This window comes from Carex rostrata, chromosome 31, assembly GCF_964058835.1.
Source record: "Carex rostrata chromosome 31, lpCarRost1.2, whole genome shotgun sequence".
Classification (NCBI taxonomy): Eukaryota; Viridiplantae; Streptophyta; class Magnoliopsida; order Poales; family Cyperaceae; genus Carex; species Carex rostrata.
In genome coordinates this window covers 4,659,917-4,686,050 of record NC_135948.1, presented here as the reverse complement: position 1 = coordinate 4,686,050, position 26,134 = coordinate 4,659,917, and the positions used below count along the sequence as shown (strand labels likewise).

The 26,134-nt window shown below is 33.2% G+C and overlaps 3 protein-coding genes across 3 annotated transcripts; all 3 read right to left on the bottom strand.

The window, feature by feature from the left end:
* Positions 1 to 3,474: 3,474 nt before the first annotated feature.
* Positions 3,475 to 5,553, bottom strand: LOC144547512 (WD-40 repeat-containing protein MSI4-like). Its single transcript, XM_078296179.1, has 6 exons — positions 5,390 to 5,553; positions 5,134 to 5,293; positions 4,960 to 5,038; positions 4,024 to 4,716; positions 3,843 to 3,928; positions 3,475 to 3,607 (listed from the first exon to the last, which is right to left on the bottom strand). Exons 1-4 carry the CDS (start codon positions 5,463 to 5,465, stop codon positions 4,636 to 4,638), a joined length of 396 nt encoding a protein of 131 aa, XP_078152305.1. The 5' UTR covers positions 5,466 to 5,553; the 3' UTR covers positions 3,475 to 3,607; positions 3,843 to 3,928; positions 4,024 to 4,635.
* Positions 5,554 to 13,530: 7,977 nt separating this feature from the next.
* On the bottom strand, positions 13,531 to 17,538 carry LOC144547209 (WD-40 repeat-containing protein MSI4-like). The gene is made up of 16 exons (XM_078295799.1): positions 17,497 to 17,538; positions 17,044 to 17,222; positions 16,479 to 16,563; positions 16,296 to 16,382; positions 16,115 to 16,177; positions 15,951 to 16,016; positions 15,790 to 15,864; positions 15,619 to 15,694; positions 15,368 to 15,521; positions 15,192 to 15,273; positions 14,951 to 15,027; positions 14,750 to 14,861; positions 14,279 to 14,355; positions 14,098 to 14,154; positions 13,806 to 13,905; positions 13,531 to 13,650 (listed from the first exon to the last, which is right to left on the bottom strand). Exons 1-16 carry the CDS (start codon positions 17,536 to 17,538, stop codon positions 13,531 to 13,533), a joined length of 1,452 nt encoding a protein of 483 aa, XP_078151925.1.
* Positions 17,539 to 22,343: 4,805 nt separating this feature from the next.
* LOC144547564 (putative F-box protein At2g04810) lies at positions 22,344 to 24,494 on the bottom strand. The gene is made up of 2 exons (XM_078296237.1): positions 23,383 to 24,494; positions 22,344 to 22,654 (listed from the first exon to the last, which is right to left on the bottom strand). The coding sequence occupies exon 1, from the start codon at positions 24,479 to 24,481 to the stop codon at positions 23,405 to 23,407; it is 1,077 nt and encodes a 358-aa protein (XP_078152363.1). The 5' UTR covers positions 24,482 to 24,494; the 3' UTR covers positions 22,344 to 22,654; positions 23,383 to 23,404.
* Between the last annotated feature and the right edge of the window lie 1,640 nt (positions 24,495 to 26,134).

Sequence of the window (26,134 nt, the reverse complement as noted above, 5' to 3'; positions counted from 1 at the left end):
ACATGGCACCCACCATAAGGCCATACATCCATAATATATTTTATATTTTTGGGATGTTTAATGTGTATCACAATCTATATTCTATAGGCTTCAACTAGGTGAAAATAAAGTCTGTCTGGTGTGCAGAATGGCCTAACTTAGAACAAATCAAAGCGTTATGAAAGTTTTTAATTTTGTTAGTGGTTAGTTTGGTCGATGTGAACTCCATTTAATTTTATGTTGCTATTGAACTATTTAAATATAAATAACCTTTTCAATTGTATCTAATGTAAGGCAAAACAGGAACGTTTGAATCTTGTTGTTTTTTTTTTTGTGTGTCAAAGAATGAGTTAATTATATCTTTATTTTTTCTTATAACCTTAATTAATGCCGCATTTCGAATATATGATCTCTCCTATATATGAAATATATTATCTTAATTACTAGATGTGATTCCCAATTTCAAATAAATTCGCCGACTGTAGCTGTATTGCAATAATTGGTCACATTGTTAACTTCTGATGTAATTAGCTAGCAATTAAGCGTTCTAAACTTTGGCATTAATTGTTGAGTGTTTTGCACTGGTTTTGACTTATGCAGAAAATTCAGTTGCCATATTTGTACGTCAATTTTTTCGACACGTTTAAGTCAACTGTTAAACTATAAACTATTTTAGTCAACTTATAACCTAAATAATTCAAAAGACGAAAGGGGAAATGATTGAGTCTATGATCTCTCTCCGCATTTTAAAATTTGTTTGTTAATTATACTTAAGACAGTTATGTAATTTTTAAAAAAAGATACACCTCTCTTGATTAAGAGGTTCTTATTAAATTAATTGTGCTGTTCACAAAATCACTCAATTCGTAACTCGCTTATTTACAGCTCAAGTTAGATCCAACTCGAATTGACTGACTTGTTTAATAAATGAGCTGAGTTTGAGCATACCCCAACTCGTTTATTAATAACTCGAGTTATACAAAATTTGTGACAATATTTTCATACCCTTCTAAATAACTTCTAAGATATTGTTTGAATTTTTTATTTTATTAGTTGTCTTGTTAATTATATTTTTATTGTTTTTGTTTAGATAAACTTTTAATAGTATGTAATTATAACTAAGAAAATTGACTGAAAAACGAGTTATAAATGAGTTGTGAGCCAACTCGAGTAGGTAATGAGCTGAACTCGAGTTGGCTTTACATTTCGTTATTGACATCCTAACTCGAGTTGGCTCCCTTATTTATTAAATGAGCTGAGCACGGGTTGTGGTAACTCGCTCAAATTCAGCTCATTTACATCCCTATTAGTTGTTCTACATTAAACATATAGTTTTATTGTTTAAAAAAATTCTAATTTGTCGAATGCAATTTTATATTTAGTCGGAATAAAGTCCTTAATATAATTCTAATTAAAAATATAGAATACTAAATTGAAAAAAAATACTTTAATATAATACTAGATGAAAATAGAAGTATTTATATCTACTAATTTCAATTGTTTTGTTTTTGCACTAATTCTTGTAATATCCAAACGTACTCTTGGGGAACAGATGTAGATTCAATTCCTATAAGAAATATTTAAATATAATTGTCAGAATAAAGAATAAAGATAAATCTTTTTCTTTTTAAAAAAAGCTTATTTTTTTTGCCAGTATTTAAAAAAAAGTTTACACAGGTTATTGGACATACCAAATACCAAGCCACATTAATTGCTGCTGAAGAAATGAAAATGGAGAATCTTTCATCGAGGGCGGTGGATACGAATTCGAATCCTCTGAGATATCTCATATTTTGCGTGACATTTTGGAAAATCTCAACCGTTACAATACGTTCTGAGCGAATCTCAAAGCTCAAATAATACTGCCCCTACGTCACCCCCGAATAGGCACCGGACACGTCGGTCACGTAAAATATGAGATATCTCAGAGGATACGCACTCGGTTGATACGACGTACGATTAGCGCTTTACGAGTTCAGACAGATAGAGAGAGGAGGATCGCTTTGCAAAAGGATGAATGGGTCTGGATCATATGAAGCAGATATAATTAGAGCAGCAGGGCGGCGGGTAAGTTTTTCATCATCGTCATTAGCATTTATATCAACTTTTATATTAGATATAATTAAGTGGATATACCATCTACTATTATTTCTCACTGAAGCATACACGCATTAAGTTTAGAATTAATAACTCAACGCCTCTTGATAATTATTTTAGAGTATTTATTTGTTTTACGTAGTACTTCATAAAATACACTACTTCTTTTAACAGCAAAATACACTTTGTTTAGCACAAACATTTTTTTTTTTTGGCGAACTTTACCTTGACCAATGCATTTCGGTAACTGTTCTGCTTGATGAAGAAACTTTTAATTAGGTATTATTTGTTTTTCCAACTTGATTTTACCTTATTTGTGTATATCCTCAAACTGTTTTTATTCGTTTTCTTATTCTTTCTTTAAATTCTAATTTTTGAAGTTTTGATCGCATAGTTTGTAAATTAATGAGTGTTGAGGTACTTTCTGAAAAGTTAGCCAATAAATTCTCATATTGATTAGAAAACACCATATATATATATATATCAATTAATATAAATTTACAATTATCCCTTTTCTTCTAAATTGATATATCAGTTAAAAGGCTTATCCAACTAAACATTATTTTTGAGTTCACATATGCACAATACCACAAAATAAATTTATTTCAATAATTGTAAGAAATTTATTTGTGTGACTCGGCACATAATATGAAGAGTGAATGTCTGCCTAAAGCTAAAAAATGTAGCTTGTTAAAATCACGGGTCAAATAATTAATGTGCTTAATGAGCTGGTCTGACCAAACTTATGATTTTCTTTTTAAACACAAAAATATAAACTTTGTACCATCCATCCAAACTAGAAAAAGGAACCTTTCCTACCCATGCTGACAAGGCAGGACCCCATGGCTGTGGAGCATGCACATTATTATATGGAAAGATAATTATAAAGCACGAGAGATATCGCATGACATAAGACGATCCAATTAATAAATAACCCAAAACGAGATAAGATTGGGATTTTAGCAAGGGTTAAGTAGGTGAAAGTAGGTAAGATGCTTTACCAAGCAGAATATATATTAACCAAAACACTGTCAGTGGGCGGCCGTTCAACACGTTCAACAAAAACGCATCATGCTTCAAACTAAAACCCAACTGTATCTAAATCTAAAGCATCTCTCTTCTATATATATCTTTAACGAAAATTAGAATATTAACTAGAGGATTTCTTAAATTTCTTTTTAGGCTCTTTAGATTTGGCTTGCGAGACGCATGTTTTCATCAGGTGTTCCTTGAAGTTTTTCAGCTCAGCTATAACCACTTCTTTAGGTCTATATATAAGGTCTTTCAGGCGCCAAATCTGCACATCAACCAGATAGATGTATCAAAATTGAGACCACAATTCTGTGTGTCCGTGTATGTGTATGTGTCGTGCGCGCGTTGTGTGTGTGTGCACGTGCGTGAGATAGAGAGAGAGATTGCCTGTAATGTACAGTCATAACTTCCAGGACGGTGAGTACCGTCCGCGTCATGGGCGATGCTAGCAAGGGTCCAGGGTTCATGAGGGTTCCAATGGAAATCCACATTTTCGTTTCTGCATTTATCCCCAAAATGTTTATGACAATGGATTCTAACATTTTCGTAAAAAGCATAATTTATTCCGTATCCCCCAATAAGACAAAAGAAGAGGAAAGGTATATATTATGATTTTGTGGGGGTAATTATGTTCAATTTGACCCAACCCAACAAATATAGAATTGTTTTTAACAGGTAAATAGTTCGGTTAAACTCCCACGATTCTGAAAGGATATACAAAAAATTATCAGTACCTATGATGCCCAGCATGTTGAAAGAATAGACCAGAAGGTGCTGTACTCCCTATTTTTGTTCTTGCATTTTCCTTGTTGTTCCCAACCTAAATAAAACAATTATTAATAACATAATTAATGCTGAGACTTAAACAATTACATATAAATAAAATAATTGATAAGATTAAACAAATTTGACCACCTTAGCATGATCCCAGATGTTCAAGATGCCATCCATTGCAGAACTAGCAAACACAGATGCTTTGTCCGGACACCACTGTGGCAGATAGAAAAATGGTCTTAATTTAAGGAAAAAAAAAAGTGATCTGATTTTTACATTCCAGTGTTAGCAATTATAATCGAATGGTTTTTGAGTCATTTGCAAATACTATATAAAATATTCAAACATATGTTAACAACCGTGTGTGATTCAATTCCCTGTTTATTCATCGTATATGGCTAAAAAGTTAATTTTCAATTACATCATAAACCTTTGGATCAGTTGCAAATTGAGAAGGACTGGGTGTTATCTCAAATATGTGCCAATATTGCAGGTACAATTTGCAACAAATATAATACAACATAAAAAGCATTAGGTGAGTAACAATTTTATTATGCCTGGATGGAGGTAACAGGAGCCTTGTGGCCTTCAAACTTGTGAATTAGTCTGATCCCACCAGCAGTCAGATAACGGTAATCAAACAAACGCACAGTACCATCAACTGATCTAAATAAAAGCACAAGCCGAGAAAAGAAGTATAATTCTGGTTCATGGTAATTAAGTTCACATTAATTTCAGACAAGAGTCAGCAAACTACCCAGTGAGAATAAGGTTCGTATCTTGTGCATTCCAGTCCACACAGTGAATTTCTCGTGCACCATGTACTTTCTCAAGCTAACAAAATTCAAAATTTAAAAATAGCTCAGAAATATTCCATAGTAATCATTGCAATCAAAGTTATACAACATGCCATGACTTAATAGTGACTGTCATTGAAGATATAATTAAATCATTATACTTGTAAAACTCAAATTTGGCATTATACATGTAAATCTAGAACTTGTGTTGTGCAACAGCTTGAAATATCTACATTCTAATGTGTGTGTGCGTGTGTGTGAGAGAGAGAGAGAGAGAGACTTTTTTAACAGGACCATCTGAGCGAGCATCCCAAATAATGAAGCAAGAATCGTCACCCACACTACAGAACTCCTGTGCACTAAACCACCATAAAGGAAAAGAAAATGAAATAATTAATATTTGTCTCTAGTCTTCACCAAATCCCCTAAAAGATGATTTTTTTTAATTAAATACCTAGAGGGGCAGAACTGAACATCTCGAACATTTGCATCATGGCCTTTAAAAGCCATGCGAGCACCTAATTTGGGGATGTCTTCTGTGATAAGCCAATTAGTCGATCCCAGGGAAGTGATAGAGTCTTGTATGCTCCACAGTAGAACAGACTTATCCTTCCCTGAATTTGTTTAAAAAAAAACTTTTTACATTTTAGATTCTCAATTGAAATTGAATTCGTATGAGTTTCAAATTTTTATTTAAAAAATGCACAGACCTCCTGAAAGTACAAAGGGTTCAGTAGGACACATGGCGAGTGCCCACTCAGCATTTTCTCTGTGGCCTGTCAACATCTGAATGCAAAAGAAATATTTATATATATATTGGATTAAAAGACGTTGAAAATAAATATCCCATGGTTATGAATACTAAATGCGTTAACAGACCAGATCAGGACGAGATGCATCAGCTCCAGGGATAGGAAAGCGATTTGGCTGAGCCTCCAAATCCCATAAAAACACCTAAAATCAAAGTACGACTTCAATATCAATATATATATATATATATATATATATAGGCTGCTACGTAAGAGCCTATGAGAGTAATAGAAAGATATATGTCATACATACAACAGGACTGTCTGTATGCGTTGCCACTATTTTACTGTTTTGAGGTAACTCTCTAATTCTGTTGACCTGTACATGAGAAGGAATTAGTTTTTTAAGTTAATCAGAGTGAAAGATTCAAAAACATATTTTTCTTATCAAAAGAATGATTTTTTTGTCAGATACCTGTCCCGGATGTAATAGAGTCTTGTGGAGCTTCACAGAAGGAGATCGTGCTTCCCCATCAAACTAAAGGGGGAATTTTAACAATAAAAGCCAAGTTAAAAGTTGTGTAACATGGACAAAGTTGTGTAGATATGTGCTAGAATAAGAACATAAACATTTGCAATCTACCTGAGAAATATGCTCAGCAGCTGCAACTCTTGGTTTCACAACGTCACAATTTGTTATTATCAGAGTATTTGGGACAGAGCTGTCAGTCTAAAAGAAAATAAAAGAACAACAACGATAATGATAATAACAAATGATAAATTGTTTTAAAGAAGTTTGAATTAGAGAATGATAATTAATCCAATATAAAATATAAATCAGAGATTTTTTCCTTCTCAGTGAGATATAGGCGCTGAAGGTTTGTGTATTTTCCATGCTCAAGCTGCGGGCCCCATCTACAGTTAACAAAAGCAGCATGATTATTATAATTTTCTGGCTTTTAAAGAATTTGTAGCAAAAGTTTTGTTGTTTCACGTCAATTAGGACAAATGTTTGCAATGTATCAGGTGAATAAAACAAATTAATAGTTTGTTTTGCTGGAATCGATGAAAGAAAATTTTCACAACCATAAATTGGAAAGGATGATGGATTAATTTCCAAATACTGGAAACACAGGAGTATAAGTAAAAAATAATATTAATATAAGATGCATCATTCATGTAATAGAACAGGGATGAGGACACACCTACGGGTTTCTCTCAAAAAAAAACAAAAAAAAAAGGGATGACAACACTGCTCTGAGCCTCTGACATATACCCTTGCAAATAAAACCTAAAGATGGCAAGAATAAACTCCATTCCAATAGAGGTCTAACAGAAAAAATGAACTGATTACTGATAAGAATATCTTGAATCAAGAACTCCAAGAAAATTGCAGATTACAGGAGGCGCTAAACTGTAAAAAACAGCTTACACTAAAAATCTAGGCGACAATAAACTGCATTTCTGGAGCTCTAACAAAAAAATGCTCTCAATAAGAATTCTTAAATCAGAACTCAATGTAATAGGGAGATTTAAAGGAGGAACTAAAACCCTATAATCTGCTTTTCAAAACATCATATCCTACAACACAACTTGCATTAAAAGTTTTAAAGTGTAAGATCTGAATAACATGAAAGTAAGAAGTACAACCATTTAAGCAATTTCTTCTCTGGAAACAATAGCAGTCAAAACAGAGAACCAAAACCGCAAACGAACTACACATTGCCAAAAGCTCTAGTTATAAATCTAGGTTAACAAACACAGGAAAGAGATAGAACAATGAAAATCATATATATGAGCATATACCGACACGAGAGAGAAGGCCAGACGAGTTTGTGGTCGGTGAACCAGTTGTAGCTAATCGGTACTGTCAGAGATTTCCACTCCTGGTACCGCTTTTCTTTGCTCGACGTTGCATTCGACCCCTCGCCTCTCTCCATCATCTCTCTCCGTCTCTCTCAATATCTTTCTCTCTTTCTCGTACTATTCGTGCTCTCTTTTTTGTTTTGGGAAGGAAATATAGTATCCCAAATCAATGCTCGCGACACGTTGTAACAAATTAACAGACAGTGATAACAGAATACATTTAAGAAATTAACTGCCTGAGATCCGCTGCATCCGCATCCAATAATAGTAAGTGAAACGAGGCACCGTATTATTACCCTTTAAAGAAATGGAAGCAAGCTTCCAAGAAAAGCCCCGTGAAAATGAAATGAAAATAATTCCTAAATTGACACTGTTATTATTCGTTTTTGCAATTAACTCCGTCTCGAGTGATGGGCTGGGCCTGGGGGTGTATCGGCCTTATCATTTCGCCCCAATAATTTCACAATTTTGAAATCTGGGCCCCGATGTTCTTGCGTGGTTGCATCACTATACTTTGTCCAAGGCCGCAGGCAGCCCAATGTTCGCCTAAAATTTGAAAAAAAAAGAGAGGACATATACAAAAATGTCAAAGTTAATAGTGTAAAACGAAGATATCCCATTTTGAGAATTGGATAGGGTGTTCTTATCTGATCCGTATCGTATTCAATAAGATAGATATGATAAAATTTTTTTTTTTTCGCAGCTTATTGGTTATAGATGTAAGAAAGAATTTCTTTCACTAGCTAAATGTGTAAGTGTACAAGGGTTGTTGTAAGAAATTTTATGTACTATTTGACTAGTTTGCAAAATATATAATCATTAAATTTTACAGTTTTTCTCTTTGAGATGTATGCAGGTTTAATAGTTATGACCAAAGATCAAAGCAAGTCAACGATTCATATCATGACAAACTAGCGTAACAAGTCGCATCTGAATGTTAAAGAAAGTCAACATGCATATCATGACAAGTTGGACCGTGATAAGTTGCACAAGATAATATGTTGCATGATCTCCATGAGCTACAAGGAATTATTTGATAAATATGATATGATGGAAGATTCACTTGAGCCATTTGGAATGTTGGATATCAATGAAGATGCTGAATCATGAATATTATGAAAGATCATGTGAAGATCCAAGATCATGAAGATTATAGAGATTACACTTTATCATTTTGCATTGCTATTTTTATTTAAGTCCAAAAGTATGGTAAAGTAGATATGAAGTTGAGACCATCCGAGTCTAGCTGTTGCTTGGTTGGATATCAAATTCAAAATTCAAATTACTAGGCTTGATCAATATTGAAAACTTGGGCACAAACAAAACAAACTAAACTATTATGTTGTAGATCTTGTGATCTGCAAAGAGCCGTTGGCTCTCCTTTGAACTCCAATATAAATAGTGGGCTATACCCTGTCTTTGTAGACGAGATAATACTCTCACAAACCTTACACTTTAGAATCCTTTTAAGAGGTTTAGCGTAGTCCATTGTCTATTGTGCTCAAATTCAATTATCTTTCCAGCAATCTCAAATATACTCCACCTAAATTGATCTATTGTGAGATTAGAGTGAGAGTAGTGGTTGTCTCGTTCCGGTCACAACTTGTATTTATTGCTTCATTGAATAGAAAGACACGCCTCTTAAGGTTGTGTTGCCCTAGAGACGTAGATCCTTCAGTGAGCGAACTTCGTTACCAACTTCTGTGTCAATTTCTCTAACTCTATATATTTACTTTACTGCACTTTAATATTCACTTAATTTAGTTAATTGTTATTTGATATATAAGTTCTTAATTGTTATTTGGCTTATATTATATAGATTACTTAAATATATGAATGACTTTCAAACTTATCTATCTAACATATAGTTACAAGTTGTAGGGATAATTTTAAACATACATATTCATCCTCCCTCTAGATACCGTTAGGGACAACAACAATTACATGCCATTTCGTACCTATACGGCTATACCTTATAAGGATAATTATATAATAAATAAAATTATATATGGATGTATATTGAATTACATATCATAAAACATTGAACACACAGTAAATAGAGCATAATAAATGTTTGACTGGTATTGGCGTAATTCACTTCTATGTTATTGCATATCTTCAATTTCATCAAATGAGACTAGATAAGAAATAGATTAGGTACTAGAGAATAAGAAAACCGACGAATAAATCATATTTGCTTAAACTTTTAAGTCTCTGATATTGTATAATTTTCTTTTCTTATTCGTTCTTGGTGCCTTTTCCTCAATGGTAAAGATACGTAGTAATTTTATTTACAATATAGCTCTTATTTCTACTTCAGTTTCTTTTTTTCTTCATTCTTGTTGCCTTTCGATGTCATATATTGGATGTCTTGTTTTTAGCTGTAGAACTGAAAAAGAGAAATTTGTGTTTTGAATTTTGTTGGCTTTGGTAAACAACAATTTAGTTGGAATTGATTGCATATTGTATTTTGATTTCTATATTAGTAACGTGATTGCATATGTGTAAAATGAATGAATTTTAATGGTATATTTGTAACAATAATAAAAATAACTATAATATTAATATTATTCGCTATTCAGTCGCTACCATTTCGTTACCAACTGTTGTAAAAAAGGGGTGAGTGAGGGCAATTTAATGTACAAATTACCAACTGTTGTTAAAAAAGGGTAAAAGCCCCTGAATCCCCATGGAAACAACCTCTTAATGGCCTTAATCACACACTCACACCCTTCTTTTCATGAACTAGCTACTGAACCCCACTAACTAACCCATTAGTGGGACAGTAGAAGGTTTCAATTTTTTTAACTCTCTGCATCATTAGCTAAGGGTCTCAAACTCAGAACCTTAACTGGTACACTTGTACCGGATTTAGAAAGAGCAACATAAATACACCAATTATTACAGCACAGAGCAGTCATAAAATAATCAAATGCAAGAACACAGAGCAGTCATAAAATAATCAAATGCAAGAACAACTGCTAAACAATGAAGTATAAAGGCTTTTTATTTTTATTTTTTTGAAATCAAAGGATTTGTCACAACAACATTCATGAGAAGTACAGTGTTATCTCATGTAAAATCAATCCCCTTCAGTTTGAATGTCAATTAGACTTCCTCCATTGCCAGCAGTGGTATCATCTTCTCTTGCCTATCTTCCAATGGGAGTGCACTCATTGGACCTACCCACTGAATAGGACTTCAGGTTTTCACTTGTCCAGATTGGAAACCACCTCAGGTTTCATTTTTCCTTACCACAAATCCAACATAAAGCAAATTGGAATTATGACATTCCTTACTGATGAGAAGCAGAAACACACATTATTAATTCCTAGTTTTTCATACACTGCAAAGAGTTAAGATTTAAGAATCCCTGTTGTTGGTAACAGGGTAAGTGTAGGGCAAATTGCACCATATCCTCAAAAGAGTTCTAACTATTATGTGATATTTTGTTAATTACAAAAACCCTCAATAAACCAAAATAATTGCCACTATTATGTGATATTTTGGTGATCTCCACCATGCAACACCACCCAACGTTGCCACCAAACTCTTTCCTGACATCCCAAGTTTTACAACAAGTCCTCTTTGCCCCCAAGACGCTTAGTGAAATTCTTGAAAAATCATACTTCTTAAGGTTAAAAAGAATTAAGTAATTCCTTACTTCAAGTTAAAGTAGCATAAGCATAGAAGGAAATATCGGTATCGGTATTGGGATCGGTTCCGGCCGATACCGATTCAAGATCGTTGTGTTATTCTAGTAATAATCTTTTTCGTCTATTTGACTAATTTACAAAACATACAATTATTGAATTTTATGATTTCTTCTATTTTAGAATTATATAGGTTCAAGCCGAATTGGAATTGCAATGTAGAATGCTTGAACTGAAGAAATCATGAAGATATTTATCAAGAATTTAATTTGTAATATTTTAAACTTGGTAAAGTGTTTTTGATATTATTTTAACAGGATAAAAACGTTGATAACGTTTGTAAAATGTTATAATGATTATACCTTAAGAAAACGCTGTGAAACAACTCGATCAAAGTCAAAGGAATCGAAAACGTTGCTGTAATGTTTTAAAAAGTTGGTAATATTTTAAAAAGTTATGGCTGTAATATTTTAAAAAGTTATAACGTTTGTGGAAAAAACTGTAACGTTTTAAAACGTTGGTAACGTTTTAAAAAGTTGGTAACGTTTTAAAAAGTTGGTAACGTTTTAATTAATTTTCAAACTTCAGAAATTCATGTTTTTGATCAAGATTTTATAGTGTAAAATGTTACATAACGTTTTATAATCGTTGGTAATGTTTTACTGAGCTCACAGAAAATTGAAAACCCTAAATCGTATTTTGAACTAAAACGTTGTAACGTTTTAACAAATGTCTGTAACGTTTTAAGTCAAATTGCTCTTTCTGGAGTTGTCTCTATAAATATAGCTATGGGGTCTCTTCCCCACTTAACCTAGCCGCCTCTAACATTGCAAAAACATATTTTTTGTGGGCTTGAGTTCCTCCATTGTTGTGAGAGCTTAGAACTTCAATATTCCTCAAACAACCTCAAATTCACTTCACTAATTTTGAGTTAGATTAGGTTAGAGTGAGCTTTTGAGTGTTTCTCTTGCGAACATTGATTTAGAGACTTCGTTCTCTTCTTGAGTTGTCCGTGTGACTTCCCTTGGTTGTAAGGGCTCGCCGGCTCTCATCTCTAGTTGGCCATGTAACTTCCCTTGGTTATAAGGGCTCATCGGTTCACAAGTTGTAAACCTTTCTCTTTGAATATAGAAAGGCGCACCTAGAAGAGGTTGTGACGCCTCGGAGACGTAGGCCTTTATTTGTTTTGTCGAACTCCGTTATCGCGTGTCAAATTTCTCTAAACTCATCTATTTACTTTTTAATCGCATTTATTTTCAGTTTTCATAGCGATTAACGGTGCCTTTAGTGTAACACGGTGTATCGGCCGGTATCGATCGGTATCGGCCGATTCGGATCAGAAAATCAGACTTTTTGGCCAGAAACTTGTTTTACACAAAAAATAGAAAAAAATTGATAAAAAAATAATTTGTCAATAATTTATGTTTAGATAAATGATTACAATCAAATAATTCACTAATACAATATAATACAAGCATTAAAACTATAAACACACTCTTTCACTGTCAGAAACTATGTCGTGCTGGCTGGATCACTTCATTGTTGTCTGATTAATCACAGGTACACAATGGATGTGCATAGTTCATTATGTTTCAGCTGAATAATGACCAGTATCAGACCAAAATAGTAGAAATTAGACGAAAAATGCAGAATCCGCAGTATCGGACTAGTATCGGATTGGTCACGGTCAATACCGATAGGATCGGTATCGGCCGATATTTCCTACTATGAGCATAAGTTATTATTGTTTAGTTGAAAATTGTTACTAATTAACGTTATAATAAACTTGAATATTTTATCAGAACTTTTTACATAAGTCATAGCTGAAGTCCCCAGACCTAAATTATTCAACAAGTACAGTTTAGAACTGATACTGAATCGTAAAATTTAGGTTTTGATCGCATAGTTTGTAAATTATATGAGAAAAGCTGGCCACTAAATTCTTGTATTGATTAAGAAATATCTTTTTTCTTTTAAATAGTTCAACACTAACTCATTGTCCCACCTCAATACACGGTATTAGTAAAAAAGCTTATCGAATTGTGAACATTAATTATTTTATAGTTCGCAAGTGCACAATACCACAAAGTTATTTTAATTAATGTAAGACATTTACCTGGTGTGAGTCGGCACATAATATGAAGAGAATGTCTGCTAAAGCTAAAAAATGTAGCAGTTTATAATCCCGTGTCAAATAACGTGCGTAATGTTTAACCACGCTCATGATTTTTTTTTTTCAACAAAAACTATACAGACGAAGACCCCACGCATTAACTAGAAAAGAAACTACCCTGCTGACAAGGCAGGACCACATATTTGGCTGCGGAGGCGCGGAGCCACATGATTATACAAAAACATAAAAGCAAAACAGATATCACATGACATAAGAAGATAAATAAATAATAACCCAAAACTAGGATTAGGATTTAGGTGAAAGAATTATAAACAGTAAAACACTGTCAAAGGCCTTTCAACACAAACACATCATACTTCAAAATAAAACCCAACTGTTTATAAAATCTAAACTGAATTCTCTCTTCTTTCTATCATTAACGAAAATTAGAATACTATTTAGAGGGTCTTTTAGATTTTTTTTTTAGATTTGGCTGGCGGATCACATATTTTCAGGAGTTCCTTATAGTGGTCCAGCTCGCGTAAAACATCTTCTTCAGGCCTATATAACATGTCACTCATGCGCCAAATCTGTGCATCGACCAAGTGGATGTATCAAAATTGAGAACACAATTCTACGTGTGTGCGCGCATATATGTGTGGCAGTGGGGTAGTGTGTGCATGTAAGAGAGAGAGGGTAGTTTATGTGTTTGCAAGAGAGAAAGAGAGATCTAGAGAGAGATTGCCTGTAAGGTACTGCCACCTATAGTACTGCTGATATCAACAGTAATGCTAACAAGGGTCCAAGGTTCAGCAGGGTTCCAGTGGAAATCCATAATTGCATCTCTGCATTTTATCCCAAAAATATATATTCACTACATTCCAATCTAACATTTTCGGAAAAGCATAATTTGTCTATATTAGTTGGGCCCAATTAAAAACAAGCCAACTATAATATAGACAATTTTTTTATAACAGGCATAGTTTGATTAAACTTCCACAATTCTGGAAGGATTTACAAAATATAATTAACGGTACCTATGACCAGAATGTTGAAAGAATAGACCGGGATTTGTTTTTGCTCTTTCATTTTCACTGTTGTTCCCAACCTAAATAAAAAGTTTATTAATAACATGATTACAGCTGAGACTTACATAATGATATATAAATAAAATAGTTGCAAGAAAAGAAGATAATTGCTAAGATAAATAAATTTGACGACTTATAATAATCCCAGATGTTCAGTATGCCATCCTCACCAGCACTAGCAAACACAGATGCTCTGTCCAGACACCACTGTGGTACATAAAAGAAAAATGGTCTTAATTTAAGGAAAAAGGGATCAGATATTCATATTTCCAGTGCTAGCAATTATAATTGAATAGCTTTTGTGTCATTTGCAAATAATATAAAAAATTGAAATAAATGTTAACGCCAGTGATACAATTCCCCTGAATTTTCATTGTATATGGCTCAGTCAAGTGGCTTTCCAGGAAAAACTGACAACATTTAACAGAATCCAACGGAACAGTCTAATGTTATTTTTCAAATGCATCACAAATTTTTGGGTCAGTTGTAAAGTGAGAATGACTGGGTGTTTTCTTCCAAAATGTGAAAACATTGCAGGTGCAATTTGCAACTAATACAATCCAACAAAATGAGCATTAGGTGAGTAACAATTTATTTATGCCTGGATGGAGGTAACAGGAGCCTTGTGGCCTTCAAACATGTAAATTGGTAATGCTTCCCCACCAGTAGTCAGAAAACGGCGATCAAACAAACACACAGTGTTATCACCAGATCTAAAACAAAAGCACAAGCCGAGAAAATAAATACAATTTGTATTCATGGTAAGTTCACATTTAGTTCAGATATGAGTCGGCTAACCTACCCAGTGAGAATAAGGTTCATATTTTGTGCATTCCAGTCTACACAGTGAAGTTCTCGTGCACCATGTGTTTTTTCAACCTAACAAAATCCAGAATTTCAAAATAGCTCAGAAATATTCCATATTTATCAAGGAAATCAAAGTTATACAACACACCATGATTTAATAGTGACTTAATGAGGCAAGAATCGTGTCCTGTAGAGGCATTTCAAGAGCGAAAGAGAGAGGAGAAAGAGAGAGAGACTTTGACAACAGGAGCATTTCCAGAGCGAGCATCCCAAAGAATGAGGAAAGAATCATCACTGATACTACAAAACTCCTGTGCACTGAAGGAAAAGAAAATGAAATGATTAATATTTGTCTTCAGTCAATCAGGCTTCAACCAAAGGCCCTAAAGATTATTTTGTAACTTTTAAGTACCTAGAGGGGCAGAACTGAACATCTTTAACAATTGCATCATGGCCTTTAAATACCCCTCGAGGAGCTAAGTAATTGGGGCTACGTCTCGACTCACTCAATCCCAGAGAAGTGATAGTGTCCTGTATGCTCCACAGTACAACAGACTTATCTTTCCCTGCATTTTTCCAAAAAAAAAAAAAAATTAGATTCTCAATTCAAATTGATGAAGTACGTGTAAGTTAGAAATTTTCAATTGAATAAAAGGCATTGACCTCCTGAAAGTACAAAGGGTTCAGTAGGACACATGGCGAGTGCAAACACAGCATTTTCTCTGTGGCCTGTCAGTATCTGCATGGCGAAGATTTTTTTTCATATATATCGGGGTAAAATGTTTTTAAAAATAAATATCTCATCATAATGAACAGTTAAATGCAATAACAAACTGCATCAGGACGAGAGTAGGCAGCTCGCTCGACAGGATGTCTGTTTGGCTGAGCCTTCAAGTCCCATATAAAAACCTAAAATCAAAATACGACATCAATAGATATATAAACATAGTCATAGGCTGGAACAAGTATAATAAAAAAAGAGATGTCATACATACATCAGGACTGTCAGTATGTGTGGCCACTATGTTATTGTTTTGGGGTAGTTCTCTAATTATGCTGACCTGTACATGACAATAAATTAGTTTTTAATATAATCAGAGTGTTAAAGATTTAAAAACATAGTTTTCTTATCAAAAGAATGAGGTTTTTCGTTAGATACCTCCCCCGGATGTACTAGAGTCTTGTATCTTTTCACAAAAGGAGATTGTGCTTCTTCATTGAACTAATGGGAAATTTTAACGATAAAGTAAATCTAAAAGTTGTGTAGCATAGGCCAAATACTAGTAGAGATGTGGTAACAAAATATGTGAGAATAGGAAAGATAAATATTTGCAAGCTACCTGAGAAATGTCTGCAGCAGTTGCAACTTTTGGTTTCAGAATGTCACAATTTGTGATCATCAGAGTATTTGGGAGAGAGCCATCAGTCTAAAAGAAAAGAAAAAAGCAACAACAATAATGATAAATAACAAATGAACAATTTTTTTAAAAAGTTCGAATTAGAGAAGTGAATTTTATTCGAACATAAATCTGAGATGTTCTTTCCTGCTCAGCGAGGTATAGACGCTGACGGCTTTTGTATCTATCTTTCACAAACTGCCCGCCCCATCTATAATCAACAATATCAGTATGTTTTTCTGGTATCTATAAAAGAAATTTTCACGACCTTAAACTGGAAAGGACAATGTATACATTTCCAAATACGGGAAACACAGGGGATATAAGTAGAAAAGAAAATTAATCTAAGATGCACATGCATGAAATAGAGCAGGGACGAGGACAATAAACAGAACTCCATTTCTGGAGATCTTAAAAAAAAAACCCCTAAAGAACTACTCTTGAAAACATCTAAACCTTAAAAAAACAGCTTACACTAATATTTAGGCAAAATAAACACCATTTCTGGAGGTCCAGCAAAAATAAGAACATGAAAGTAAAAAGTACAAACATGTAGCAATTTTAATTTTCCTCTAGAAATAAGAACAGTCAAAACAGAGTACCAAAACACCAAACGAACTACCCATTGCCAAAAGCTCTAGCTACAAACACATGAGGAAAAGAAAAATGAAAATCGGTTGTATGAGCGTACCGGCATGAGAGAGAAGGCCAGACGAGTTTGTGGCCAGTGAACCAGTCATAGATAACCGGTACATTAGATTTCCAGTTCTGGTATTCCTCGTCTTTTCTCAATGCTGCATTCAACCCCTTGCCTCTCTCTCTATCATCTCTCTCTGTCTCTCTCAATCTCTTTCTCTTTCTCAGTGCTCTCTGTTTTGTTTTGGGATGGAATAATATATTAAGTAATATCCCAATCTTTTCTTTTTGAGGAAAATTAAAGTATCCCAATCAAATGCTCGTAACAGGTTGAAACTGATAACAGAATTGTATTAAAAAAATTAGCTACGTGAGATCCGCATACCGCATCCAATTATAGCAAGTGGCCTTTACAGAAATAAAATCAAGCTTCCAAGAAAAGCCTAGTGAAAATGAAATAAAAACAATTTCTAATTTGACCTGTTATAATTCGTTTTGCAATAAACACCATCGGGAGCGATAGGCTGAGTGTATAAAATATGGGCCCCATTTGCCCATAGTCAGCCGGGATCTGGATCCCCTGAATAATCTAATTTAATTTGAATCCGAACCAATTAAGTTCAAGTTCGATGTGGAACGTGACTCTTTAATCAAGCGCGGAACTAGAAAATTTGAATAGAAAGAACTATAAAATATAATATGTGAAAAAGACAAAAAAAATATGTATTTAGTGAAAATTGAACCTATGATTAAACATACCAACTAGAGCACAAACTACTAGAATATCAAAAGATAGTATTAATACAATTTTGTTATTTTATGAGAGAGTTTAGACTATATAAAAGCTTAAAAAATTTAAAATTTCAACTAAATTTTAATATATAACTACTAATTTTAAAATTATAGAATGGCTTAGCATCCCTACCATATATGTAAATCCGTCCGTGTCTTTAATTTATTTTTTTGAAACCTTGGCAGCGGCTGCCAAAAATATCCCCGTCTTTAATTTGACGGTCCGCATATAAACTAAAATATTAGATTACTTAAGAAGATGCAAACTCAGCCGAAGGCAGGTTAATATATTCGTCTAAAATTTGGGAAAATAACATGATTAAAAAAATGTCAAAGCTAATAGTTTGAAACCAAGATATCTCATTCTTAGAATTAGAGTTCAAGTGACACATCATATCATAGCATGCAAACTAATTGACGTTCCATTAAAGAAAATTAAAATGTAATTCATTTTGAATATTACATTTTTTAACTTTTGCAAAAACATAAAAATATTATATACGTATCGAGAGGTAATTATCAAGTCTAGTATACACTTGACAAAAGGTTAACGCATGCTCGTAGTTAATTAATGGATTCAATATTATTATTTATAGTTCTGAATAGGTTATTGTCACACTTCAAACCGGAAATCCGGTTTAGGACGCGATCAATTTCTGTCTCGTATTTATTAAATCAATAAATACTGCAAATCTAAATAACTATAATTAATTAAATAAATACAGAAGCATGAATTAATAACCAGAATAAAAACACAAGTCATAAAATTAGTAAATAAACATACATATTTAAATGTCCATACAACCTACGTCATAATCAAATGGAACATCATCTTAAAAAAGGAGTACATGATCTAACGAATATGGTGTATGAATATAGTGTATGTCATAGAACTCGAAATCGGAACTGTGCGGTAGCATAAATCAGACCTGCCATCACTACTACAAAAAATATTTTTGCCATCGCCCTAACCATTGGATGTGTTTCCGCACAGATGGTGTTCGTCATGAGTGGCAGTGCTATAATTATATTGAACTTTTTACCATCGGTTGGTGTTTAAAAAACCAATGGCACCAATGGCCTCCTCTTTTCTATCGGTTATTTTTTACTCAACCGTTGGTTTTGATTGAATCTTCCACATCAGTTGGGCTATTAATCCGACGGTGTAGATGTGGTGATTTTTACCATCCATGATGTAGATGAGCTGTCAGCATTAGTTTAATCAATACCAACTGCGTTCCTTGTTGAATGGATGGCGATGTTCTCAACTGTGTTCCTTGTGATGTATTGCGTCATTAAGTTTGGAGTTATACTCGGCAATTATATATAATAAGATAATTATTTAATAACATACATATATAATACCATCTCAATAATATCTAATTAAATAATAAGAATTAACATACAGGCTCATGAAATTTTTGTGTTATAATTTGTTAACATAAAAAAGTTCATAATTAAAGTATCAAGATTAAAATATCACTAGCTAAATTAAAAACAATAAATACTCATTGTTACCAAGATTAAATTAAAGTACCAATTAGTTTATAATCAATAAATACTCATTGTTATCATAAATTCATACATACAATTAAAAACAAATAAGTTAATTAGTACATAAGAAAGTTAAATTAAAACAGTTAAAGAATGCACCAAATGGCATAATAATTAATATTATCAAATTAATTAACATCCAAAATAGATCCCAATATATACTACAAAACATCCAAAACAACTATACATACCAAGGTTCTAAATAGCGTTTATAGCAACATAGCGGGGAGAAAAAAAAAAAGTTTTAGCGAATAGCACAACTATAGTGAAAGCTATCATAAATAGCGTTTGTTTTATTTTATATTTCTAACATGTCTCATCAAGAAAAAAAAAATATCAAATTGATTAAGAAGTTCTAATATTCATATTGGACCAATACAAAGTTCAAATTGTCATTCAAAATATCCCCAATTCAAAAACTATCGATATATTTTTATATTCAAAATATACCACTACCATATATTAATGCTTGATACAAAATTTAATTGATATAGCGGTACAGCCCGCACATGTTTCATTGTATTGATATAGCTTGATAAAGTAAAAATTGCCCATCTGGACATTAAAACCCATTAAAATTAAAAAATCATAAGCTCATGTAGCATAGTGGACCGCTATTTCCATTACGCGCTACACGCTATAGCGGCTGTAGCTCGATTAGCACAATTTTACTCCCGTAACTTAGTTTTCTAGATCCAAAACCGCTATAACTGCGCTATAATTAGCTATTTAGAACACTAATACATACACAAAACATCAAACATCCCAGTGTAAGAAAGAGCACGCTCCGCGCCTTGTTAGAGCTTTCAAAAGTAAGCTTCTGACTCTCTAATCGTAGAGCTAGGGAATATTAATTCATTCCTTTGTCGGTTCACTGCTGGGGAAAAAAACCTCTAGAAGAAAAAGTCCTTCATCGTGTTATAAAATCTTTTTGTTTAATTTTCTGTAATTTGATAGTTACATACGATGCAAGTGGGGCATCAGTTTTATTGGAAAACAAATGAATGAAAGGAATACTTGCCACCAATATTTGGCGAGCTTATTAACAAAGAATTGTTATTTACACTATAATGAGAAAAAAAAAAAACAAGTTTACATTTGTACAACATATGGGATATATCACCAACAATTGCACAACAACTACCGACAACACTAACAACACCGTATCAAAAAAACAGGTACTAGCTAAAAATAAAGCACAATATTTTTTCAGCTTTGAAGTAACTCTATACAATTGCCACAAAATCATTGCAAACTCGTAATATATACAACTAAAAAACAAAACTATGTGGTTACTTACGCCACAATTTTTCAACAACCATTGAAAACTATACCAGTGTTGTAAAAAACATCCGTTTAGGCCGATTGGTCATTGGCGGTAATCAAATTGTCACAGATTTTTCTGATTATTTGCCCGATTATTTCCGATTATGGCTGATTATTCCCGATTATATATTCTCGTTAATCACTTGACAGTACCCTATCTGTCCGATAACCGCATACCGTTATTTACAACACTGAACTATATAATACCATATTTTTCTGTAAGCAACCATCAAATAAATAAAACACATACAATCTTATCCTTTAATATGGTTTACTCTTAATAATATCTAGACCACTTCTTACAATTATTTTATTTTATTCCGACCAGCTGGAGCGTTATTTAATCAATTTCTACTTAATGCCCTCTCTTTTAATTCTGAATTTTTTAAATATACCATAATAAAAAAAATAATAAACCAAACAATCATTATTTTCTGAAAATTCGAAATTTACCCTAAACCCTGAAAATTCAAAATCTACCCGATGTAGCCTTTTTTTTTTTTTTCCAAAACAGATGTAGCTGATATCGAATTTTTTCATTATATATTTTTTAAATAAAAGATGCGACACAAATTGAATAATTATATATTATTTTATGTATCAGCCGCATCTGTTTAACATGCAAATCCAACTACAATATAAATAAATACATACAAAAAAATATTAACATGCAAATCCAATTAAATACTGACATGCATGACATACAAACTCAATTAAATATTAATATTCATTCTATTACTCTACATTATTCTACAATTACACTACAAAATTCTAAATTACACTAAAAAAAATTAAATCATTCAACAATTAATTTATACTATATGCAAAAAGCTAAATTACTCTAGATGCAAACTAAAAAAATACTACAATTAATAATTACACTACATAAACCTAAATTATACTAAACAAAATATCGGTCGATGTATGTCTACCATTGATAAAGAACTTAAACTAAAATTTTGAGGTATTAAACGATATTTTTTTGCAATTCTGATTCCATCGATGCCTGGGGGTAATCCCCGAGGGATGCTCCATATCCGTCTCATCCCCCATTTCCGAATTGTGGTCATACGTGCAAATTCGACTTTTCTAGCCAAAGTTATGGCTGTTAAATTTTTTTTAAAAAAAAAAACGATACTTCCATGCAAAAACATCGCATCTTTTGTTTAAAAAATAATATAATGAAAAATTTCGGTATTAGCCGCATCGCCTAGCTTGGGAAAAAGGGGGGGGGGGGGGGGGGGGGGGGGCACATATGTTTGGAAAAAAAGCGGCCCCCTTTCTGAGTCCGTTTTTAGGAGATGTGGCCAGAATATTTTAAAAATTCTTAGATTTTGATGGTTATTTGATTTTTTTTTTGTATTATGGAACTTTTAAAAATTTCAGCTTTTAATTCACTATTTAATATATTTCTACAACTAATTTGCTCCTGCACTTTGAATCACAACCAAAACTTCTAGCAACTCGTGAGACAAATAAAGGGGACAACTATATACAAGAACCATCTAAAAGTAACGAACAAGATAATGGAATATTATATTTATGTAATATTCAACAATACACAAAACTTTATAAGCACAATCAAAAAATTTGTTACATAAGGTTGACCACTATTTTACATAATGTAGTCCATCACATTAGTTTCACCATTCTTCCACAGCCTATCAATAAAAATATGTAGTCCATAACATCAATAGACACTACAACAACTAAAACACTTTTTGCGAGAGAAAAAACACATTTATGACAGTCGTTCGTCGCAAAAATAAAAAGCTAAACAATGAGAGTAGTCCGTCGCAAAAAGTCATTTTTTTATCCTCACGAAAAGTGTCTCACTTTTTTATCCTCGCACAACCAAAAAGACTGTTACATAATACTTACTAACCACTATTTTACATAATGCAGTCTATAACATTAGTTTTCATTCTTCCATAGCCCATCTCCATTCTTCCATAATCCATAACATCAGTTTCACCCTTTAGAAATCATGTCATCTATAATATCCATTGCCTTCACAATTTCACCTTTTATTACACAACTCATAAAACCTCAACCCTAAACAACAAATCAGAAACCAATAATTTTGAACTTAAAACAGCATACCTAATGACCAATGAACTGCAAACCCCAAATCCTTAAATATTCAGTTAAAATGGTTAATTAAGATTATTTTTGTTTGATTGAAACTTATTACTTTAAGTCAAAATTTAAATAATTTTTAATTATTTGATTATAACTTTTTGCTTATGTCATGGCTTATATCTCTAAACCTAAATTATTCAAGAGTATTGTACAATTTAGGATTGGTACCGAATGGTAACATGTAGGTTTTGAGAATAAAATGTTTTCCGTACAAAACACTCCAAACAACGGAACGAGATCCAGTACTCTTCAAATCCCTCCTCTTTCCCTGCTATTCTCTCTCTCTCTCCCTCTTCTCTCTCCCATGTGCTTCTCTTTCTCTCTCTCCTCTTTTTTTAAGAGAGATAGAGAGAACAGAAGAGCAGCGAGCTGCTTTTTTTATTAGAAAAGCAGCGGATACACATCCCTAAATAACTCCGATATTGCCCAAATGCGCCGGAACAATAAAAAGTTCAGCACTTGAATACTGAATTTCTTAAATTACAACTACAATGTAAATTTTGCAACATTACTACCTTACTACAGCTAGTGCCTTGTGGGATATTTTGGCCTAATCATACTTTAAACAGGAAAGACTTACCGTTAAATCCAACACAAAACCGTCAAGGCCAAATAACAGGGCTAATCCAAACCGGCTCGGCCATGAAATAATTCTGCGTAGAGACCGGTATTTGTCTCACTTCCTCATCCTCCATTGAATAAACTATCGGTACGCTGCCCCATGTGCTCCAAGTCCTAGATTTGGTACAATAAATTGAGTTCTTTCTTACACCCGAGTCAAGAAACTGATTGACTGGAACCGACTCAGATCGGATATTCCCGAGAAATAGAGCCTGATTCCCGATTCGCTCCATCTTCTCCCAGGTACACTCCTGGACCAACTTAAACACTATGAACTTGGGATTATCTACTATGACTGTCAACAGGTCGCCACTTGTCGACTCAACCAGAAATGCACCAACAATAGGTCCACGTCGTCTAACTTGAACATGGTGGGGCAACCGCACAGTTAATATACTGGTCTTGCCAGATTCCATGTCAAAGTTACAAAACAGAACATTGCTAAGGGTCACAATCCCGCATAGCTGGTTCCGCCAAAAAATGATATCCCAAAATACTATAGGCTTTCCCAAATCAAGCACCTGCCATCTCTTCCCTGCCGGTTCGCACAGCGCAATAGTACCGTATGATCCCATCACTGCCACAAGACAATTGGGGAATCCTGGTGCGGCCGACAAAATTGCCTTTGCAATGGGTGAGTCGAGGTCAGGTAGAGGGATCTCAGCAAGCAGTACTGGATTAAAAAGGTATACACGGGATGGATTTTGACCTGAGACCAAGAAAAACCAGCCGGCCAGGTAGCCAAAGCAGTGGGCCTTGTTGTGGGGAGCAGGGATAGAGCAGGTGAGGGATTTGCAATTGAAGATGTCGAAGAAGGAGAGACCGTTGTCTAGTATGCTCAGGAGGAGGCGAGGAGGCTCAAATGGGAGAGGGAAACGAGGGATGGATTGCTTCGCGACACCGCGCCAGGTAGAGCAAATCAGGCGGAAACGGGGGCGATCGGAGGGGGAGAGGAGCGCATAGATCTGGTCCAGGAGCTCAGGCGGGAGATGGGACCAGCACCAGCTGGACAGGTTGGAGCCCGTGGTGGAGAGCGAGGCCTTGTGTTCCTTCTCCATTGTGTTAGACTGTTAGCTATTTCATTAACAATAAAAACGTCTTATATATATAGTCTGTTACAATGGTTGATTAATTTACATACTACAGCTATCGATCTGTATGTTATTACGTACGTAGGTATCTGCAAGCTATTAATATTTTTTTTTTCAGGTTACTAGCTAATGATAGCTGTTTAATTAACAAAAAGTGCCTCTTAAAGTATATTTAAAGTGTATTGTATTTAAGAATAAGCTAAAAATTGAAAAAAGTTCGTTAATAATAGTAAGATCAATATTAAGAAAAAATGTCCTCAATATTACAAATCATTACAAATTAGACGATCAGAATATATAGTAACCTTAATAAGGGTAATTATACTCTTTTTTTTTACTAACACAATATTACCTAAACATTTTAATATATAGACAATTTTACTTCATTAATTCTTTTCTTTAAAAACTACTACCCTCATATATTATTATAAGATTTTCTATCCTTAGAAATTCTTTTTATAAAGAAATTGAAGCAAGCTTCCAAGAAAGCCTAGTGAAAATGAAATGAAAACAAATTTTAATTTAACCCTGTTATAATTCGTTTTTGCAGTGAACATCATCTCTAGCGATGGGCTGGACTATATTGGGCCTTATTATATGAACCCAGGTTGCACTTGACAAACAGTGAACGCATACTCGTCGTTAATTTAATGGAATTAAAAATGTTATTATTTGTAGCGCCAAGTAGATTATGTTTTATTTTGTTAAACTACAAAAACACTCGATAAACCAAAATAACTGCCACTATTATGTGATTTTTTGTTGTTCTCCACCCTCCATCACCACCCAACGTTGCTACCAAACTCTTTTTTGACATCCCAAGTTTTTCCAACAAGCACTCTTTGCTTCAGGACGCTAGCTTACAGAATTAAAAACAAAAATGTTTGATTACTTATTAAAGTTACGGAGAATTGAATTGTTTTCTTCAAGTTCAAGTCAAAGTAACTTAAGTAAAAGTTCTGATCAAATAAGAATTCTATTAGTTACACATAAGTAATAAGTTTCAACCAAACAAAGTTTTTATTTTAGTATTTGATACCGGTTCAAAAGTCACTTCCAGGTAAATACAGAAAATATTGTGGTCCTTCTATTTAGAAAAAACTAAAAATTTACTTTTGACAAAATGAGTTTTTATCAAAAAAGTTCAAAAGGATACAATATTTTTGAATTTCAATGTACTAGAAGACCACAATATTTTTTACTTATTCAAAATTGACTTTTGGACTGGGATCAATAATTCAGATCAAAAATATTTTTTTCAGTAATACACAGACAAATATTTTAGTTTTTATAACAGTCGCAAAAACAATTGGCCTAAAAAATGTTGATTCAGATTATTTGTTGGAGTCTTTCTAATAAATCAAATTATGTAATATTTCATCTATTTTTAAAGAAATATATAAAATATTTCTAATATTTTAATAAAAAATTATAACAATTTCTGTTTAATTAAAAAAAATCAGAAAATCTTAAAACTGCAAAATAATTTTGCGAAAAGATGTATTCCAAAGCTGCAGAACAATTTTGCGAAAATTTGCTGAATTTTTGCAAAATTATTTTATAGTTTGGGAAAATTCTGAAAATTTTCAGAATTGAGTGTAGATTTTAAAATTTGATATT

What these genes read in the sequence shown, in the direction of transcription:
- LOC144547512 (XM_078296179.1), bottom strand. Translation starts at nt 5,465, where the DNA reads ATGTTGACAGGCCACAGAGAAAATGCTGAGTGGGCACTCGCCATGTGT. An exon ending in ACCCTTTGTACTTTCAGGAG is followed by an intron (nt 5,294 to 5,389) that starts GTCTGTGCATTT and finishes AAACAAATTCAG; the next exon opens with GGAAGGATAAGTCTGTTCTA. An exon ending in GTTCAGTTCTGCCCCTCTAG is followed by an intron (nt 5,039 to 5,133) that starts GTATTTAATTAA and finishes ATGGTGGTTTAG; the next exon opens with TGCACAGGAGTTCTGTAGTG.
- LOC144547209 (XM_078295799.1), bottom strand. Translation starts at nt 17,538, where the DNA reads ATGGGGCCCATATTTTATACACTCAGCCTATCGCTCCCGATG. An exon ending in ATCTGGGATTATTATAAGTC is followed by an intron (nt 14,155 to 14,278) that starts GTCAAATTTATT and finishes TGGGAACAACAG; the next exon opens with TGAAAATGAAAGAGCAAAAA. An exon ending in TTTCAACATTCTGGTCATAG is followed by an intron (nt 13,906 to 14,097) that starts GTACCGTTAATT and finishes GATAAAATGCAG; the next exon opens with AGATGCAATTATGGATTTCC.
- LOC144547564 (XM_078296237.1), bottom strand. Translation starts at nt 24,481, where the DNA reads ATGGAGAAGGAACACAAGGCCTCGCTCTCCACCACGGGCTCCAACCTG.